This window comes from Ziziphus jujuba, chromosome 10 (assembly GCF_031755915.1).
Source record: "Ziziphus jujuba cultivar Dongzao chromosome 10, ASM3175591v1".
In the NCBI taxonomy this organism is placed as follows: Eukaryota; Viridiplantae; Streptophyta; class Magnoliopsida; order Rosales; family Rhamnaceae; genus Ziziphus; species Ziziphus jujuba.
In genome coordinates this window covers 9314970-9335005 of record NC_083388.1, presented here as the reverse complement: position 1 = coordinate 9335005, position 20036 = coordinate 9314970, and the positions used below count along the sequence as shown (strand labels likewise).

The window sequence follows — 20036 nt, the reverse complement described above, 5'->3', positions numbered from 1 at the left end:
TTTCCATGTACAACAAGATTTTTATTCAATTATTCTATAGTTTAAGCTTGATTATGAAGGGTCGGATTGGGATTGATGCAAATCATTATATTTTTTCAAACTTTTACTAAAGAAATATGGACAATACTTGTGAAACAATTCATGGTTTAGAGTGCATAATAAGTGTTGGCTTTTAAAATATATACTTAAAAATAGCCTCTTAATCTGACCCAACTTCTGCATCTGAAATGAGTAAAATATAGAATAAGGCCCTCAAGCTCAATGTTTCATACACTTTCAGTAACATATACGACATTACTTTGCAGTAAAATCCTTAAATATTATTCTCCAAACGACAACTCATGTCTCCTCACCATGCATGCAGATCATATTAGCTTGTAGTTTCTTTGGATGAATGTGCTAGTGTTTCTTTCGCTTTCTATCAAAAATTGTTCATTTCAAAATTGAGAAAATGGGGATTTTTCTCCAACTTATTCTTAGCCCATCCCTGAAAGTAAAAGCATAGATATAACCCTTTTGCACAGTTTCAAGTCCATCAGAGGGCCTAAACATTGGTGCTGGAAACACTGGCCAAGCACATGAACCACCAACCTGACTAATTCTATCATTCTCATCCACCATAACCCAAATCTCCTCACCAATCTGAACCATCCTGGCTCCATGTTGTTTTAGCCTATCCCTCTCCACTAGTTGGTCTGGAAAGAAACTGATTAGCCTGCATCCACAGATGTTTGGATTCACCAATATAGTCCACTGCCATAGTTTCACACCTAACCAACCGGACCAAGTCAGTATCAGTAAACGCCCACCAAGCGATGCCACTGCAAATCCTTCTGCCTCCTTTGGCACAAACGACCTCACAAATAACCAAGAGTTGGAGCTGGGGCTGTAAATCTCAGCTGAGTGCTTCATATCTGCACTGCCACCCACCACGTAGAACTTATGCTTGTAAGCAACACCGGTCGCATAGGCTCGGGAATTTTGCATGTTTGGCAGTGTTTGCCACTCCCATGTCTTAAGGTTCAACCGCTCTGCCGAGTTCAGATAAGTTGGAGGTTCAGAATCTGTATGTGATAGAGTTTCACAGGGTAAGGGATGTGTTTCTTTTAGTAGCCTGAAAGAGAAAGTGAATAAAATTGAACAAGTGGTTCTTGATGAGTGATGATCATCTTAGTATCTTAATTAGTGTAAAATCTCTACAAAAGCAGTTTCAACAACTTATCTTAATATCTTCGGCAGAATTAATGCACCATGTTTTCAAATTATATACTTTTATGGAGATAAATGTTGTTAAATTTTCCTTCAGGTACTATCAAAAGCTTTACAAAAGCCTATAAAGAGTTTGATCAAAATAAAAACAGAACAATAGCATGGTTGCTCATGTTTGAGTTTACATGATGCCACAAACCATTTTCATGAGCATCCATACAGAATACATAAAAAGAAAGAAACGATTATAAATTTGGCATAAAGTAGTCCACCAGTGAAAGATGTAATAGTTTTGTTCAAGTGGAGATGGAAAATGTTAAAAGGAAGAAGTTGTAATTATGTTAGGCTGGTCTGGCTAGCTTCCAGATTTATCAAATTAAAAATGGCTCTAGGCTTTTAAAGAAATTTTTACCGATAGACAGAGAGAGAATGTTAAGGAAGCTAGGAATTAGCATACATGTCAAACTTTGGTTAAATTAGTTCCTTAATTAAAGTCTCAAACTGTAAGTAGTTCCAAGCTAATCTATGTTAGCAGAGATATTGTATAATTCATTAAACTTTATGCACACAAACAAATAGATAATTTATATAATATATCAAAGAGCTCTGCTTCTTGGCTTTCAACTTTCTGCTCTTTCTCTCTGTTTGTTAACTAGAAATAGTTCTACACTCCTGACTAAGTTACAAGCTTTATATTCTCTTTTTTTTTTTTTTTTGTTAATAATTACAATCTTTATTTTTATACATACATACATATATATATATATATATATATACATATATATGATTAAATTCCAATTTAAAAATTGGTATTCTGCACCATCGGATGAAAATCGCAACATAAAGAGATTGCTAACCATGGGTTTAGAAATTAATTGAAAATGAAAAGAAAAAAAAAAAATTATGTGGGACTACTTACAAGACGGATTGGGGTCGGGGTTGGGATTGCGATTGGAATTGCCCTTAAACCCTCCGGCAACGTAAAGCCAGCCACCGACAACCGCACAAGCAGAAGAGCTTAGGTTTCGATCCCTGCAATGCATTTCGGGAACAGCGTGAAAAGAATTGGCGTTGCGCGAATAAGTACAGAGAACAGAATTGGCGGAGGGTACAACAAGCTTAGCGCACAAGAATTGGTCCGGCAAGACTGCCATCACTTGGATTCTGAACGACGACGGAGACCGAGGGATTGCCGCCGAGCGGAACTGGGTCGGGCTGCAAACGTACGCAAACCATTCCCATGATGAAGAATATGATAATAATGAATCATTTTCTTGGTCTTTGGGGTTTTGGCAACCATTTTTAGTACTAGTTTGGTGGTGGTCTATTTGAGAATCGTTTGGGAGTTGGACGATGCAGATTTGAGTGAAAAGTCCATCATCGGAAACGGGAAAGATGGAGTTCGTGGAAAATTGAATATTGGGTTGGTGGGTCTTCGAAGAAGAAGAAGAAGAAGAAGAAGAAGGTGTTCTGCTGAGGTACCACATCAGGGTTTTGCAGGGTTGGCCTAGGCTTATTGGGTTGTGAGCCAGAGAGAAACAGTGAAAGAGAGAGAGAGAGAGAGAGAGACTGACTTTGGATTTTATTATATGGAATTGGAGAGAGAATATGGGATTAGAAATAGGACAGTTCGTTGGTATGTTTTGGATTTTCTGTTGGATTTTGATGAGTGATCTTTTCAGCTCCTTCGCCTGATTTATGCAAGTGTACCAGAACCGCTGGTAATTAATCTAGTAGTAACTTGTACCCACACGCTCCCCATTGTGAGAAACACAATGTTTTTTTTTTTTTTTTTCTTTTTTAACCAAAAAACATTAAGATAAATAAAATAGATAAATAAGTAAATATCTCTTAAAAAAAAAAGATAAATAAGTAAATAAATGTGAAACCTTCCAAAAAATAAATAAATAAATAAATGTGAAAAAGAGAAAGTGGTGTTTTTTTGGTAAATTGAAGAGAGAGAGTGAGAGTGGTTATTGACCATTATTTCCTCCATTTCTCACTTGATTGGAGTTTTTATTTTCAAATAAATTAAATAACTGTAAAGTAAATTTTGTAAATAGTTACCTTGAGACATAAAACTAAGGTTGGTTCGATACTAGGCGGTGGATTGGATTAGATAATCTTAAATCTGACCTAATTAACTTTTAAATGAAATTCAATTTCAATCCAAATCCATCTAGTTTAGCTTTATCTGACAAGCATGATAAGAGAGCTACGAAATAAAAAAATAAATTATGCAATAATACTATAATTATTAAAACATTTATAAATTTATTTATGAATAATAGGATAATATTTAATTAATTAATTTTTATATTTATTTATTTAATTAAAATTTAGCTCATTTATGTTTATTTTTTATAGGTATTAAAATATTTATTGAATGATATATGTTAATATATTATAGATTAATATATTTATATAATTTAAATATAAATATATGAACTCTTCAATGTATAAACTAATGAAAAATATAAATAAATAACTATTACAGTATTATTTATTAAATAAAGTTGATAACTTTAACATAATTATTATATTACATGAATATATAAACTAATAATATATTAACACATGTTATTTGCTAAACGTTTTTATATTTATTGTACTTTATTATTTTAAATAAAACATTTAAGATAAACAATGGAATGTTCCTTGGTAAAATTTTAAGATTAGAAGTTCTTTTCACAATTATCCACTATCATTTTTTATACACTATTTTTTAAATATATATAATATTTTTAATACCGAAAATATCTACAATTTATAGTCTCAATAAGCCAGAAAACACGTTTTTTTTTCCTCATAAATTATTTATAAATCAAACACCATTTTACGAAAAATTTTACAATGTTTTTTAATAAAACAGATAATTATAGAAATTTCACAAAATTTTATTTTTAATTATAATAATTTTAGGCAATGAAAAAATTTATTCATTAAAGTGTTTGATTTCAAAATTATAAATATCACTAAAGACATTCGATTGTATATTTCATAATACATTTGAGATATTTAATTATATATTTTTTAATATATTTAAAATGTTCGTTTTTAAAGATATTCAATCGCATATTTTTTAATATATTTAACATGATTAATCATATATTTCTAAATATGTATGAGATATGCGTATGGTAATACAACTAAGAAAATAACTAACAACAACAATCACGAAGAACATATACAAATATATATATATATATATATATATATTACTGAAAAGCATGGGTTTATAAAAACCAAAAAGAGCCAAAACAGCATAGTTCAGATTCAGAGCTAGTCCAACGACCTCTCTCCTAAATCACGGAAAGAACAAAAGAGGGGGAATACATGATTGGGGTCAATATGTATCAGAAGGAAGATTGATTACGGCCCATTTATTAACATAATCTGGGAATCCTAGAAAAAGATAAAGAGTTAAAGGCCGTCAAAAGATCAAAAATGTTTTTGCAAAAGTTGCGAGCTGAGCAATGAGATTTCAGGCTTTGGATAACAACTTTAGCGTCACTCTCCAATTCCACATCAAGCCAGTTTTCCTTCCGAGCAACTGAGCAAGAAGCAACGCTGATCGATAGCAAAATTTCAGCCACTTCAAGTATGTCAACAAACTTCCATTGAAACATGGATTTTGAGAACATTTCCTCAGTGATCTCTGGCAACCACCCCAGCAAAGCAAACACCTCCTTTTAGAGCCGCCTCCGTATTAATCTTCACAATACCTCTTGGAGGACACTTCCACATAGGGTGCTCAAAGCCTTCTACAGATTGAATCCACATAGTGCATTCACAACATTCATTAAGAATAGGAATTATATATAATGTTCCCTATATAAAAAGGCAACAAAATGAATTTCCAAATTACTTAAAGAGTAAAAAATGTTAAAAGTATTAAACAAAAAAATTATATCTATATATATATATATATATATAATGGGGCAAAGTCTTTAAAGTTGTCATACATTTCAAAGTCCCAAAACGTTCTTGTTTTAATCAAATTCATTTTTTACCGTGCATAAAGTGCATAAACTCTCCATTCAAAATCCAGTAAACTTTAAGTATGATAAAATCAATTTCTTTCTTAAAGCAAAATTAATAATTATAAGTGATTACTGTAAATTGTTTTTGAATTATAATTATTCTTCCCAAATTCCATGTATTAGAATTTTTTTTTTTTAAATGTATAAATTAGGGTTTGTCATGTACGTTTTGCAAAACTATTTTTTTCATTGTATAAATTGAAATGCTTTTGGTAGATATATTTGAAATATTATCTTCAAAAAAAAAAAAAAGATTTTGAAATATAATAGGATTTGAAAAAACAAAATGGAAACATTTTCTAAAATGAATAAATTTAGAAAGCATTCCAGAGATGTTTTACATAAATTTGGAAATAGAAATATAAAAGGATATAAATATTATTTATAATTTTAAATAAATAGGTATTTATTTTATATAGATATATACAATTTTAATATATATCATTTACAAATGCGGATAATGGGAACTATTTCTATTACAATAACACAAAAATTACAAAAACATTTATCAAATTTACTTTACTAAATGATGCAGCAATGTAATAATATTTAATTTATTTATTTATTTTATCTATTTAAAAGTTCATTATATATATATTTATGTTATATCAATATATCATCAATAATATTTTAATATGTATTATTTAGTAAATAAATTTGTAAAATATTTTGATAGTTGTAGCATATTTTTTTCCAATAATAAAGATTTTTTTAATATAAATATATTCTATGTTTGACATTTACCAAAACATAAATTTTTATTTTCATCCTCATAAAATGGTTTTAAGTATATTCTCCATTTTTAAATTCTAAAAAATATAAAACAGGCTTGTAAGTATGCTTTTGGACATTGCCCATATACTTTAAAACCACACCTTTTTTTTTTTTTTTTGAAATACTTTAAAACCACATCTAACCTATGAAATTTTTTTACATAGGCTCCATTTAAATAATGATAAAGTTAGTAAAAATTTAGTTTTTTTAGAATAGTGATGATATTTCTCTATTTCGATATTTATTTTGAGGTAGAAAAGTATGGACCTAAAAAATTAAATTCTTACCTATCTGGAAAAACATGCGGAAAAATTGTTTCCATCCATAAAAATGTCATTTTAAGAGCACCTTAAATGACTTTGTTTATTGTTAGATTTTTTTTTTTTTTCATGTAAGAAAAAAAGATAGACATTAAAAAAAGAAATTTCAATGATCTGTCTAAACATCCTATTAAGCTGATATGGTAAGAAAAAAAAAAAAAAGATATGTCTAAATAATTCTTTACTTCTTGAAGGTTTGTTAAATATTCTAAAATTTTCCAAAAAGCAAAATTTTACTTAAAAAATCAATTATTTCAAAAAAGAAAATAAATTAATAAAATATTTAATTAATTAATAACTATAAATAGTTTTTATACATATAACCATTAAAAAATAATTTTAAAATTGATTGTACATTGATGCCAAATAAATTTAAATAATATCAATTTCTATACCATATAAATAGCAATCATATTCATAATTGGATATGCTATAAAAATCCAATGAAATTTTTGAATTTTTTTTAAAAATATAATTTTTTTTTAGTTTATTATACAATATTAAATTTAATCACTTATAAATTCTAAATTTTCTATTTCTTACCAAATATAATACGAGAAAAATTAATTTTTAAAAAACTAATTCCCAAAAAACTAATTCTTAAAAATCAATTTTTTTGAAACTTTAGTACTTCCCAAATAGAAATCAAATTCTTAAACTATTTTAATATGAGAAATGGAAATATGCATGTCCAAAGCATTTAAGAATCTTGAAAAATAATATGCCCAAAATTATTTATAATAATAATAATAAAAGAAAATTTTCATTTATACCATAATGATTTTGTCTTAATAATATTTAGACCTCATTATTTTAAATAACTATCACCGACATCGTTTTATTATTCTATATCTATTAAAAGTTCAAAGCAAACCCATTTTTCAACTTTTACCAATTAAAGACCATAATTAATTTTACAATATTATTCAATCATATAATATTGATTTTTAATCTTATTTTAATTTTGAACTGTTAAAATTAACAGATAATAAAAGATCCTCGATTATTTTACACCATATGTATGAAAAACACAAGAGATTTAAATGAAAAAGAAAGGCATCACATTGTGTTTGAATTGGAGATTTTCTTATAATAGAATTGATAACATTTTATTTCAAAAATTTAAGGTCATCAATTATTGATCGAAAAAAAAAATGTAAAAGCATATTTAGCTTATGGAATAAAAATAGGAATAGAATTCCTATTTTATAGATTTTATTTTTTCTATGTTTCGTAAATTTTTGAATTTGATAATAGTTATTTCATATGAATACATATGCTTCCATTTGAAAGAAGAGTAGTTCTTTTTTACAACCTTAAAATTCCTATTATTATATTTTAATTTGGATAAATTTTAAAATATTTTTATCACATTTAAATTTAAATTAATTATCACATACTAAAAATATAAAATAAATATAAAATTTAGTTTTAATTACTTTTTACCAAATTTGAAGGTTTTTGGAAAAATAAAATATTTATAAAAATTGAACTTTAATTTTAAATCAATATTTTTACCAATCATATAAATAGGAATTATCAATTATTTTTTTATTTTTTATTTCTATTAATAACTATTTATAGTTGTAAAAGAATAGTTATTTTATATACCAAACATAGTCTAAGGGTATTCTTTGAAAAATAATTAAAACATTGTATATGCAATTACTAACAAATAGAGTGTTTATGTGAAAATAAATAAATAAATAATAATTTAGTGGGATATTTATACAATTTATCCAAATCAGTAATATTATGGGTATTAAAATGTTTATTGAATTTATTTATAAAACAAAAAATATTAAAATATTATCAATTTGTACATTCATGTAATTTTTTTAAAATATATTTATTTAACTTAAATATTTAAAAAAATTATTTAATTTGAATATAAAAAAATTAAATTAATTAAATATTCTTATATTTTTTAATAAGTAAATTTGGTGAATATAACGTACAAAACAAATACACTTTGCAGCGTCCCCAGATCCAACGGCCTTAAGTCGATTTAAAGTGGGACAACCAGGACCATTGAACTAAGAAAGCACATGCGACACCGTTTCAATCAGCGTGTGTAATTTTGCATCGCTAGGGTTTATCCTCACTATAAAGTGAAGAAGAACTTGCTTCGGGAGGTCAACATTTCATAAACCCTTATACCTTTTTCAACTCACTGAAAGGATAATAATAAAAAGCTCTGAAGAATTTACGCTGTGATTCAATCGACAATGGACAAAAGCATGCTAGGGGATCTGGACTCTCTTCCAGAAGCAGATAAGATCAGAATGTCAGCCATGATCGACCAGCTCCAGATCCGCGACAGGTTCGATCCTTTTTCAGTTTCTATTCTGCCTCATTTTCGTGCTCAATCTTTAATTTTAATCGGATTTCAATATGGGTTTTCTGGGCCGAACAAAGAATGAAAAGGGACAGCTTGGGGTTTTGGAGATTGTTCCCCTTTTGATGTGATTTTAACTAAGAAAGCAATGTTAATGTGTTTGCAGAATTATTGAATTCATATAATTTAATCTGTTTGGAATTGTGTTCTTTGAGATCTGAGTCTGACAAGGAACAAAGTGCTATATATATATATATATGAAACAAAGTGCTACATATATATATATATATATATGAGGATTCCACAATTTGAAGGAGATTATGGGCTTAATTAAGTACATGGCTTCATGTTCATGTTTGTATGATATGTCACATGATTTGTGTGGTGTGTGACATTCTTATGTGAAGCCAGAGAAATGTTCTCCTTAAAACTAGTGCCGCTTATATGTTGCATCTGGACGTTTTGGGAACAACATATTTGTATCAGTGAATAATGCTTGCTTGTTGAAGTTTGATAAAGTTGTTTATTAACAAATGTGGTTGAGATTAAAAGGAGCTTGTCAAGTTGGTATCTTAAATCAAACAAGCATCAATTATGGAGCTTGTGTTTGCATTTACCACTTTTATTGCTTTAATTCTTCTGCAAATTACCTGGATGTAGCTTTAAAATTAGCTCCAATATGTTGCAATGGATGCAAAATCTCTGTCTCTTTGCAGTCCAACCAGATGCGTACCGAGCTTCTAATTATAGTTGTTTTCTTGCAGCTTAAGGATGTATAATTCGCTTGTTGAGAGATGCTTCGACGACTGTGTGGACACTTTCAAACACAAGTCTCTGCAAAAACAAGAGGAGACCTGTGTCCGGCGATGTGCTGAGAAGTTCCTAAAGCATTCCATGCGAGTAGGGATGAGATTTGCTGAGCTCAACCAAGGAGCAGCCACTCAAGATTGAAGACCAAAAGCTAAGGTGGAGAGAGACTTTTTGGTTTTCATGTTTATGCTTTTGTGGATAAGATCACTGGTAATGGGATACTTAGTTGTTTTAATTTTCAAGCAAGGGTCACAGCCCTTATGCTTCTGAATTGTAATGAATAATTTGGATTGCATTGTTTTTAGCAACTTAAAAGGCTTTTTTTTTTTTTGTTTTGGCCTGCATGTCCAATGCTATAGATTGCGACTACCTTCAACCATTCAAGTTCGATGTATCATTTATCATGTCATCAAACCCATCTAATTGTGTATATGTCTAGAAAGGAAATTAACAGCCTGTGGAAGCGACAAAAAATAACATGACCTTTATGTAAATTTGTTTGTTAAACAATTTATTGTGTGCAAAATTTAATGGTGCTAGGAATGTTTTTTTTTTTTTTTTTTTGGTTTTACCAGCGTAGTAATCGATGACGATAGAATCATATTCTCCATAGAAAAGACGTATGAAATGCTTGCGATAAAAGATTTTCCTCCAACCAATCAGCTGATGTAAAACCTTGTATTACCCAGGTGCGCTTAAGCGTTAAGAAAGAAACTTTGTGCATTAATAATATGCTTCAAGAAAATAAGTAGGGATATAGGTGTGCATCAATCAACATGGCGAAGCAATATCTTAAACCTAAAAGTCATAATCAACTATTACGAAGAAACGGCAAAAGAAAGAACTATATTTAAAAAGTAAACAAATGGCAATTTATAATCAGAACAAAACGTACCACCCAAAAATCAATCGATTACCAGAACAAGAGATAAACCTTGTGAAGGAGGCTAAACTTTATGGAGAATTTCATTAAGAGATTAAAAAGAACCAGACACGAAAAACATAGCCCATGATAACGAAATAGATTAGTGCAGTTTAAAATTTAATTCCACATCTGCAAACAGGTAACGATTTATTTACCCCCAGTGCTGAACTCCAAGTAAAACAGCATCTCCGAGCAAATAAAGAGAGCCATAGTACAGGTTACAAACGCAAATAGTCCCATGCTAAACGAACTTAACAGCAACTTGATAGATAACAAGCTCGATATCTTGACTCAAAATACTCTATTCATCATCCTTGTGATAACGTTTCTGGCTCTTCTTCTCAGACCGCTTCTTTCCCCTACCAACTCGGGAATCATCAGGGTCACTTTTATCATAATCAGACAGTGATACAGCCCTCCTGCTCTTCTGCTTCCGGTGTCTATCAGAATCCTCAGATGGATCAGATTCAGAATCATCTGAATAACGATGGCTTCTCCTCCTCCTTTTCTCCTTTCTACTCTTTCTATGCCTTCGACGGCAGTGGTCACTTTCCTCATCCGAGGATTCATCTCTCTTCCTCCGCTTTTCCTTCCTTTTCTTCCTCCTATAATCATCAGAACTATCAGAGTCATCACTCTCTCTCTTCCGACTCCTCCTCTTCTTAGACCTTCCTCTCTTCTTCTTCTTTCTAGAATCGGTATCTTCATCATCATCTGGGTCCTTTTTCTCGGATGACATGATCTTTCTACTAACCTTTCTCCCACTTCTTTCAGCAATAATCCTCTCAATCTCAGAGTCATAATATGAGTCTGAACTGTCCCCTTCCTCCTCTGAGCTCTCCTCTGAGCTCTCAACAGCACTTTTCCCATTCACCTTATCTGCACTCCCCTTCAACTTATTCAACTCAGACAATACATCAGCTTGAATAGCTGCTGGGTCTTTCTCCTTATTATTATCCTTAATGCTTAAAAAGTTCCTGCATTGAAAGCTGAGATGCCCAACACGTCCACACTTTTTGCATGCCCCCCGAGCCTCATCAGCATTGGAACCAGTTATACGGGCAAGTGCAAGGAGACCTTGGAAGCTTGCATATGCATTCTCACCCTCAGGTTCAGAGTTTGATGCCCTTTGTTGTGAAGAGTTCTTATCATCGTCCTTGTTAGGTGCATATGGATCATACCCAATTGCACTCTGCCATATGCCATGTGTTTGGAGGGCAGCACTACTATGCACCCTATTGTTCGCGGGCATGCGAACCCTTCCTGCTGTAGCTGGCATCCTAAAATTTTGAGATCAAATCGAAGCAAGAAATAAACTGATCAGAACTTTTTTTCATATACATAAAAATAACCACGAAAAATAAAGTAATAATACTAACCAATACAATTGTCAACTCATGCCAATGGTATGGAAATATGTATGGAAAAAAGAAATTGACCATAGAAAAACAAAATGGATTTGCTATAGAGCTATCACTGAAGGGCTTGAATATAAGTAATAATAAGGCGGAAATAGTGGCAAAAACAGAAAAATAAATAAACATAGCAAGAGCCAATTCGAGAAGTAAATTTCGTTTGAAAATTTTAATCATGAAGCTTTTACTTTCATTCTTATCTCAGGAGCAAAGAAATTTACGAACTAAACTTCACACATCATAAAAGTATAAAATATAAATTGAAGAATCTATAACAATGTGCAGAAGTCGGACCACTCAGCCAGAGAATATAGACGCAAGTTTCTAATCATCGAGGATATTTCTTCTTTCTTGTTAACGTTTGGGTGGGAATAATAATGAATGCTTCTCTACTCATTTTCCAAGCCAATTTTAAATAATCTTAACTTTCAACATCAGTTCAATGAATCTAACAACTAGCTTATCTCTCAAACACAATCACTAGCACAATCCTTAATCATTAAACTAGGAGAAGGACTCGAAGAACACAAATACACTTATATCCATATATTTACATTTACAATGATCAACAACATGCATCAGACCAAAGATGGTCTTTGAAACAATTCCATATATTATCAGAATTTCAATCTCCTACTCCAACCAAGAAGAAGAAAGAAAAATTCTCTACCAATCAAGATTTGTTCACAGTCAAACAAAAACGATTTATTTATATACCATATTAAAATTTCACAATGTTTCAGTCCACCCTAAATCCCTATCATAGACAAAAGAAATAAAAGAATAAAGATCCACAGAAATAAAACAAAGGAAATCAATACAAAACTATCAGCGGCAAAAAGAAAAACAGAAAAAACAAATCAGCTATGTTCACCAAAAATCCCAATTGGCTAATCTTCACCAAAAAAATTAAAAAAGAAAAATCAATGGTCGGATTCACCCACATTTCCAGAAAACCCCATGTTAGAAACCCAAAATAAAAATCGCATTTTCACTCCATGAAAAAAAAAAAAGAAAAAAAACTAAATTTGAAACAAATACCCAAACGAATTTCAGCAAGAAGTAAATAAAAAGAGCAAAGAAGGATGTTTTCAAACTCTGAAAATAAAACAAGTTACGAACCTGAAATGATGGTTTGGTCAAAAGGGTTTTCGAATTACGACGGCAAAAGACGGAGAAGAGTGGGGATGGAGTGGCTGACAACAGAAAGCCAAGAGATTCAGTATATAAAGAAAAGAGATAAAATAAGGGAAATATTTTTAAAAAATAAAAACCTTGAGAGATAGTGGGTTATACGAGCAAAGAGTTACAGGAGAGACAGAGAGACAGAATTATAATGTGGTTTCGGCACACCGGCAAGACAGCGAGAGATTGGACGGACAATGCTTCTCAATTATTTCTCGGATGGGTTTGATTTTGACGTCCTATCTCTCTTTGATTCAAACGGTTTATTTTTTTTCTCTTTTTCTTTTTTTCCTTTTTAAGTTAGAATGTACGTTCTAGAAAATTTACAAATTTCTATAAAAACTTTATCGTTAGTCTTTTGTATTTTTTTTATTATATTTAATTTATTTCTTAATTTATTCATATCTCACTGATTCTTATTCAATAAATAATTTTTTCTTTTTTTTCAGTTTATATATATATATATATATATATATACATATTTGTTTTGTTAAGACCAAAAATAACTTTATAATCTCTAGCAAAAAATAAATAAATAAAAATAACTTTATAATTGATCTATCAAAGAAAAATATATATATATATTTTTTGTAATGCGTTGGAGGACTCAAATTCGATGATTGGCCAATGAACAGCGGCGGGGAGAATTTTGAATTTAATTGAAATACGAATTTTATGCTAATTATGGTTCCTGTGTTTTTTTTTTTTTTTTAAATAAATAGAAATAAAAATTTGCGGTTCCTGTGTTGCAATTGCAAGTATACTTATGAAATGTTAAATTGATTGTTTTAACATTATTTCTGTTTTTTTTTTTAATTTTTTTGAGGGGTGGGCCCAAAGTCCATGTAAAAGCAAAACGTAAGCACCACATCATAGCCCAAAACAACCATGTTATAGCAGAAATTCAACTTTCAGTCTTTCACAGTTGCACTAACATACAAAACAACCTATATCCAGGTCCACTTTATTTATTTTGTAATTAATTATATTTATTTTTTAATACATATTAATTTAAATAGGAAAATAATTGTTTTAATACAATTTTATTCTACAACTAACGTCAAAAGCACAATAACAAAAAATGGCTAATTAGTACTACAATCATGTATCATCCAGATTACTTCACTCTAATACTCCCCATGGTAGAATGTGAAATCACGTTGATTAATCAATCTTAACAGGTTCCAGTTTGATCAACTCATAACTATATGCCTGAGCAGTTTCACTTCCAATCTCAATTTATTTTTCAAATTCGTTATCTACCTCTCTAAAACACGTATATAGTAAGCTTTTTTTTTTTTAATTAATCGGATATATAGTGAAGTTAACCATTTACCTTTTTTTTTTTTTTTTTTTCCAATTGAAATCAATTCGAGACAGCAGCAATTATAAAAATCCCAATATTTTTACTATATGTTAATTAGAAGTAACGTTAGGGCTGTCACTTCTTGATAGACTTAGGGCTGTTTCTCTTTATGATATTCTTGGCAAGCGTTAAGAGTTAGATAATTTCCAATCACTGTTGTATTCGTGTATATCAAGCCTCTGTATTTATCTTTAGGATGTTACCTTGGCTAATCGATATAGCCTCCCTTAAGTGTATTTATATGCTACTCACATCAATATACTAATTACCAATTCCACTTCATAATATGTCTTTAAGTTTTACAAACTATAATATGGGATTATTATTTAAAAAAATATTTTTTTGGTAATGAGAATGAAATATGGGATTATTATCCAAAAAATTAATAGTTTTATCATTGAATTGTTCCTCCATAAAAATTATAATTAAAATCATTAAGTAATATAGTGAAGTATATTTTAATTCACATCAGTCACTAATTTATAATATGTAAGAAGATCGAGATATTTATATTTTATTTCTACTGTAATCTGTTTTTTTTTTTTTTTTCCTTTTTAGAAAATGTATAATAGTCAAAGTAAGAAGAAAATCTTATATGTAATAATAAAATGATAAATTTCATTTAAATCTTTTTAATTTAATTAATTGATAAATAAATTTTCAAAATTATTTTTAAAAATATAAATCTAACGGCAATTAAAATAATACTAAAAAAGTCTAAATGGAATTTTCTGAACGATGAAACCTAGTCTATCACTTGTTTAATCCATTTAGCTAAGTTAGGATAGAGCAGTGGCTAGTCTAGCTAGCACAGACTCGAGCTCTCCAATTAAAGCCACATGCAAAACATGCATGCATGTTAAGAGGACCTCCGGCTAGTTCTTCAGTTTCTTTTTTTTTTTTTCCAAAACAAGCTAGTAACTTAAAAATAGAACACTGTAATTAATTATTAATAACCATGACTGACATGCTTATGATAAACATATACTTATATATATAATAATAATTCTCACATGCAAGAAATCCTGGATGAAGTTTATCCAAAATACTGATAAAAATCATCATCTTTTATAGATGCAATAGAAAACGGTTTTTTTTTTTAAATTGTCATGGAATTTTTCTACTGTTCCGAATGAAAGTTTTCTGACATTTCCTGTAGGATATATATATATATATATATATATATAGATTTGATATATTAAGGATGCATTGAGAATTTCATAAGAAATATCTTTTATGTGACAATCCATAGGAAAAATAAATTATATTTTACTTTAAGAAAATATCCAATTAACCTTTTATAACAATTAACGGTGGATTCCGAGCAAAGCAAATATGATGGATTATTACTTCTCCAATTTAGGTTTATATAAAAACAATCAAAACAAAATTAAAAGGGATGATATTATTTAAATAACATGTCTTGCCGAAATATAGGATGCCCTTAGAGCATCTCTAATCATGAATATAAATTATTATTTGCATAAGAATTGATAGTATTGATATATAGGTGACATAATTTACAGCTAATTCAAAAATTGTTTTCCAATAATACTATGACTATTAATGACTATTAACTAATTACTATTTTATTCAATTATATCATAAACAATAAATCTGACTATATATTTTTTTTGTTTAAATAATTACCAGTGTAGGAGAAATATGATAATTATCAAATATTTTATTGTTTAAATAAGCATGCAAATGCTATCTTGGCAAGGGAGACCACCTTCCCTACAACTTCATCATCATGTGTAGGAGGAGGCAATATGCATTAGTTCAAAATATCCACCAGAGACACTTTATCAAGTGGTGAGAATGGTGATGACAACCAATTTGATGATATTAAGGAGACAAGATCTCCAGGATGCTTCCCCATAAGTATTTCCATTGTCATTATTCCGAAGCCATAAACATTGCATTTTTCATTCACTTCCATGGTATAAGCAAGTTCTACTTGAAGCAAAAGCATAGTCATTAATGCGATAGCATTATCAAAGTTAATATTTTATACAATTTCTTAGAAGATTATTTTTGAGTAATGAAGACTAACTTGAATAGTACTCAGTCATAAAGAATCGATTTTTCATCTCCAGACAAATAAGTAAATACTTACGGATAATCATCATTAAATTAAAGCTTAATAATTAAAGATAAACTAACTTGAAGTAGCATATCCAAAAGTTCCGGCAAATGAAGTCCAGTTGGATGACTCTTTTTTAAGAAACCTTGCTATCCCGAAATCAGAAACATGAGCTTCATCCTGTTGTGCATTCAGAAGAATATTCAGGCTTGGTATATCTTGATGCATTATAGGCGATTAGTAGTCATGGTGCATGTACGACAATGCATTCGCCACGCCTTTCATAGCATTTATCCTTTTGCTCCATTAAAATGATCTTGCTTTTTCCTCATTTCTTAGTACATCCCGAAAGCTTCCTCCTTCCAAGAACTCGTATACCAAAAGTGAATGTTGTGGATGTGAACAAAATCCATATACCTTCACAATGTTACGATGTAGTATTTCTGTTAATGCACAAATATCACCCATAAACGCTTTGAGATGAGACATCCCATCATCCACATGTAGGAGTAGCTTCTTACCAGCAACGACCTGACCTGAGCTTAGCTCAGCCTTGTAACATTCCTATATCCTCTCTCTCTCCAATGCAATACTTGGAGTTGAATTGCTCTGTTGCTTGGATGATGTTCTCATACACAATTTTCCCATCATAGCTCCATATTGAAAACAAATTCTCGTTTTTTGTTCTAGGATTTTTTTTCCTCACTCTTACGTGAAGAGTGTATATGAGTCCGAAAATGATGGATAGAAGAGGCATGCTGCAGAAAAGAGAGATAAGTATAATTGGTATGTTGACTTTGTTGCCCCCTTTCCACCTTGAGGATTTTGATGGGTTGTTGGGCAAAGCTTTAAACCTATGGTATTACCACACAATCCTCTGTTATTTCTGAACACTTCAAATGGAGCCTCTTGAAAGGGTTTGGAATTAGGAAAGGGACACTCCAACTGATTGTAGGATATATCAACAAAAATCAAGCTTGACATTTCATCAAAAGTAGATGGAATGGAACCCCAAAAAGAATTATGAGAGAGATTCAATGTTTCCAAATGTACCATTTGTCCAAGCCATGGTGGTATCTCTCCAGTCAGCAAATTTGGACTAAGATCAAGGTTTTGAAGATAATATCACCAAGCCATCTCAAAAGGAACACTGCCTTCAAGTTTGCTATTTTCCAAATTCAACTCTAATAACTTGAAGCACCTTCCAAGTTCTTTTGGAATTGAACCATTTAGAGTGTGCTACAAGGTGTAATTGCTCCAGATCAACTAGCATTATTATCACTTAGGATAAGTTTGAGCAATGACTTTAAGTTTCCCAGCTCCTGTGGAATCTTTCCCAAGAGATGATTTGAGGACAGATTAAGTGCTTGTAGACGAGTTGCCTCCTCAAGTGCAGGCCATATGGAGCCTGAAACTTTATTGTTGGAGATGTTGAGATATGTCAAATTGCGGCACTGCCCCCACTTTGGTGAAAGTTCACCATTGAAGTTATTGCCACTCAAATCAATGTAGTTCAACTGTGGGTATATACCAAAAGCTTCAGTTAAATTTCTTGTCAGTTGGTTTCCATTAAGCCTAACTCTAATAAGGGTATCACAATTTTTCAAGCTTTTGGGGACTGGGCCTGTAAAATGGTTTCCACGGATGCTAAAATGCGCAAGTGATTCAGCAACACATATTTGTTGCTGTAGTTGGCCAACGAAACTCTCAGATACCAATTGCAAATTTGTTAAGTCAGTAAGGTTATATTCATCCCTGGGGGAAGAGAACCATTGAGTTGGTTAAAGTTAAAAGATACTTCTACGAGTTTAGTCAAGTTTCCTACGGAAGCAGGTACCATACCGGAAAGATTGTTGAAAGAAAGGTGGAGAAATTCTAAATTTCTCAAATGTCCAATTTCTCTAGGAATATTTCCTGAAAGTTGATTCTCATAAAGAATGAAGAGCTCAACATTTTAAAATTTTCAATTTCTTTAAGAATATTTCCGGAAAGTTGGTTGCTATGAAGTTCGAGGTGGCTTAGCTTGCTCAAGCTTCCAATTTCTCTAGGAATACCTTCAGAAAGTTGATTGTCACTCATGCAAATGCCAACCAACTTGGTCAAGTTTCCTATGGAAGCAGGAATTTGACCTTTGAGTTCATTATATTGTAAATCAAGCAGTGTCAGAGACTTCATCCCTATTTCTTGAGGAATGAGGCCAGAGAGCCTATTCTTAGGTAAAATGAAAAAGGAGAGACTGAAGAGGTTCACAACGGCCAGCGAAAGAAGTCAGGAAAGATGATTGGTTGCCAAGTCAAGATGAGTGAGTGTAGAAAGGTTGTAAAGGCTGAGAGGAATTGCTCCAAAAAGGCTGTTATCTAGTAAATAAATGGCAACGAGATTGGTCAAGGATGAGAAGCTGAGATTTTGAACCGTACCACTCAAACCGTAGATTGAAAGGTTGAGATGTGTGACATGACTTGTCGATTGGTGGCAAGCAAATCCAACCTAATTGCAAGACTGCTTCCTTGAACCCATGAAGACAATAAAGATTGGCCTTTGTTGTCAAGGCTCTATTTCCATTTAACAAGAGCCCCAGCTTCCTTCCTCTGTTCTGCTTCCTGGTCACTGTTAGAAGTAGTAATAGGAAGATGGAATATACACATACAAAAAGTGAAGAAGATCAATAATGATTTTCTGTTTGAAAATGTAGCTTCCATTTGCAATAAGTGTTTGTATTTTCCTTTCCTAGCCATTGCAAGAAACTATCAATGCTTGCTGCTCGTGTATTTGGACTAAAATGAAGTTTATATACAAGTCGTTGTTTAATAAGAATCCCAACATATAAAATTTAATGGGTTTAATGGAGATGAAGAAGAATCCAATTATAAAATTTTACAAGTCGTTGTTTAAGACAAATATTGACGTACTATAGCTTGGTCATACTGATGTTCATGTTTTTGTTTATGAAAAAAGAATGGATACCATCATTGGACTTTTAAATGTATGGACTGATGCGAGCAACTTTAGTCCACAAAACCATTTTCTATTCAGATTTTATTATTATGTTTGCTACTTTAGATTTGAAATCATTAACTTTTTATCAAAAGGACATTGATATTTTGATTTTTTTTTTATCTTCTCTTTTTTGTTAATATTCAAACACAACTTGCTTAGGCAAATTTTAAAAATGGCCATATCCTTTTGCTAATGTTTTCATTCATAAGAGTCAAATAAAATTAGTTAACTAAAAACTATATTTTTATTATTTAATTAATTAGTATAATTCGTATGGCAGGGAATTACATTTTTTTTTTTTTTTTACCCTCTACTTTTTGTTCCTTTTCCTGAAAACCAAAGAGAGCCTATATAGTTGCATTCCTATTATTCATCATTTACGAGTTGAAAATTAACTTGGTGGAAATTAACTTGCTTTCTCATTGTTGGGTATAGTAGTCCAATGTTTTAGCTACTGAAGTTTTTGAACCGCAATATACAAGTTTAGAGCATTTCTAAAAAATTCTTTAAAGTAAAAAAGTACTCTTTATAATACAGAGTATTTTTTAAAATAACTTGTAAAATTTAA

General features: G+C 30.6%; 4 protein-coding genes across 5 annotated transcripts; 1 reads left to right on the top strand and 3 right to left on the bottom strand.

Moving 5' to 3' along the window:
* Positions 1–199: 199 nt before the first annotated feature.
* On the bottom strand, positions 200–2890 carry LOC125420845 (uncharacterized). Its single transcript, XM_048468037.2, has 2 exons — positions 2129–2890; positions 200–1064 (listed from the first exon to the last, which is right to left on the bottom strand). The coding sequence occupies exons 1-2, from the start codon at positions 2694–2696 to the stop codon at positions 433–435; spliced, it is 1200 nt and encodes a 399-aa protein (XP_048323994.2). The 5' UTR covers positions 2697–2890; the 3' UTR covers positions 200–432.
* Positions 2891–8469: 5579 nt separating this feature from the next.
* Positions 8470–9824, top strand: LOC107411087 (mitochondrial import inner membrane translocase subunit Tim9). The gene is made up of 2 exons (XM_016018598.4): positions 8470–8669; positions 9449–9824. Exons 1-2 carry the CDS (start codon positions 8575–8577, stop codon positions 9633–9635), a joined length of 282 nt encoding a protein of 93 aa, XP_015874084.1. The 5' UTR covers positions 8470–8574; the 3' UTR covers positions 9636–9824.
* Positions 9825–10407: 583 nt separating this feature from the next.
* Positions 10408–13291, bottom strand: LOC107411086 (CAX-interacting protein 4). 2 transcript variants are annotated; one of them, XM_016018596.4, is made up of 3 exons: positions 13109–13291; positions 12957–13030; positions 10408–11699 (listed from the first exon to the last, which is right to left on the bottom strand). In XM_016018596.4, the coding sequence occupies exon 3, from the start codon at positions 11696–11698 to the stop codon at positions 10721–10723; it is 978 nt and encodes a 325-aa protein (XP_015874082.2). In that variant the 5' UTR covers position 11699; positions 12957–13030; positions 13109–13291; the 3' UTR covers positions 10408–10720. The 2 variants fall into 2 exon arrangements, with proteins under 2 accessions (XP_015874082.2, XP_015874083.2); XM_016018597.4 differs by having other exon boundaries at positions 13131–13290.
* A 2871-nt stretch (positions 13292–16162) lies between these two features.
* On the bottom strand, positions 16163–16939 carry LOC112490624 (MDIS1-interacting receptor like kinase 2-like). The gene is made up of 3 exons (XM_060812110.1): positions 16889–16939; positions 16552–16651; positions 16163–16341 (listed from the first exon to the last, which is right to left on the bottom strand). Exons 1-3 carry the CDS (start codon positions 16937–16939, stop codon positions 16163–16165), a joined length of 330 nt encoding a protein of 109 aa, XP_060668093.1.
* Between the last annotated feature and the right edge of the window lie 3097 nt (positions 16940–20036).

Excerpts from the sequence above, each read along its gene's own strand:
- LOC112490624 (XM_060812110.1), bottom strand. The coding sequence starts at position 16,939 with ATGGGTGATATTTGTGCATTAACAGAAATACTACATCGTAACATTGTG. Across the intron at positions 16,652-16,888 it reads TACATCGTAACATTGTGAAG|GATGAAGCTCATGTTTCTGA; the intron begins GTATATGGATTT and ends AATGCACAACAG. Across the intron at positions 16,342-16,551 it reads TTTTGGATATGCTACTTCAA|AACTTGCTTATACCATGGAA; the intron begins GTTAGTTTATCT and ends TGCTTCAAGTAG.
- LOC107411086 (XM_016018596.4), bottom strand. The coding sequence starts at position 11,698 with ATGCCAGCTACAGCAGGAAGGGTTCGCATGCCCGCGAACAATAGGGTG.
- LOC107411087 (XM_016018598.4), top strand. The coding sequence starts at position 8,575 with ATGGACAAAAGCATGCTAGGGGATCTGGACTCTCTTCCAGAAGCAGAT. Across the intron at positions 8,670-9,448 it reads CAGCTCCAGATCCGCGACAG|CTTAAGGATGTATAATTCGC; the intron begins GTTCGATCCTTT and ends GTTTTCTTGCAG.
- LOC125420845 (XM_048468037.2), bottom strand. The coding sequence starts at position 2,696 with ATGTGGTACCTCAGCAGAACACCTTCTTCTTCTTCTTCTTCTTCTTCT. Across the intron at positions 1,065-2,128 it reads CCCCGACCCCAATCCGTCTT|ATTCTGAACCTCCAACTTAT; the intron begins GTAAGTAGTCCC and ends TATCACATACAG.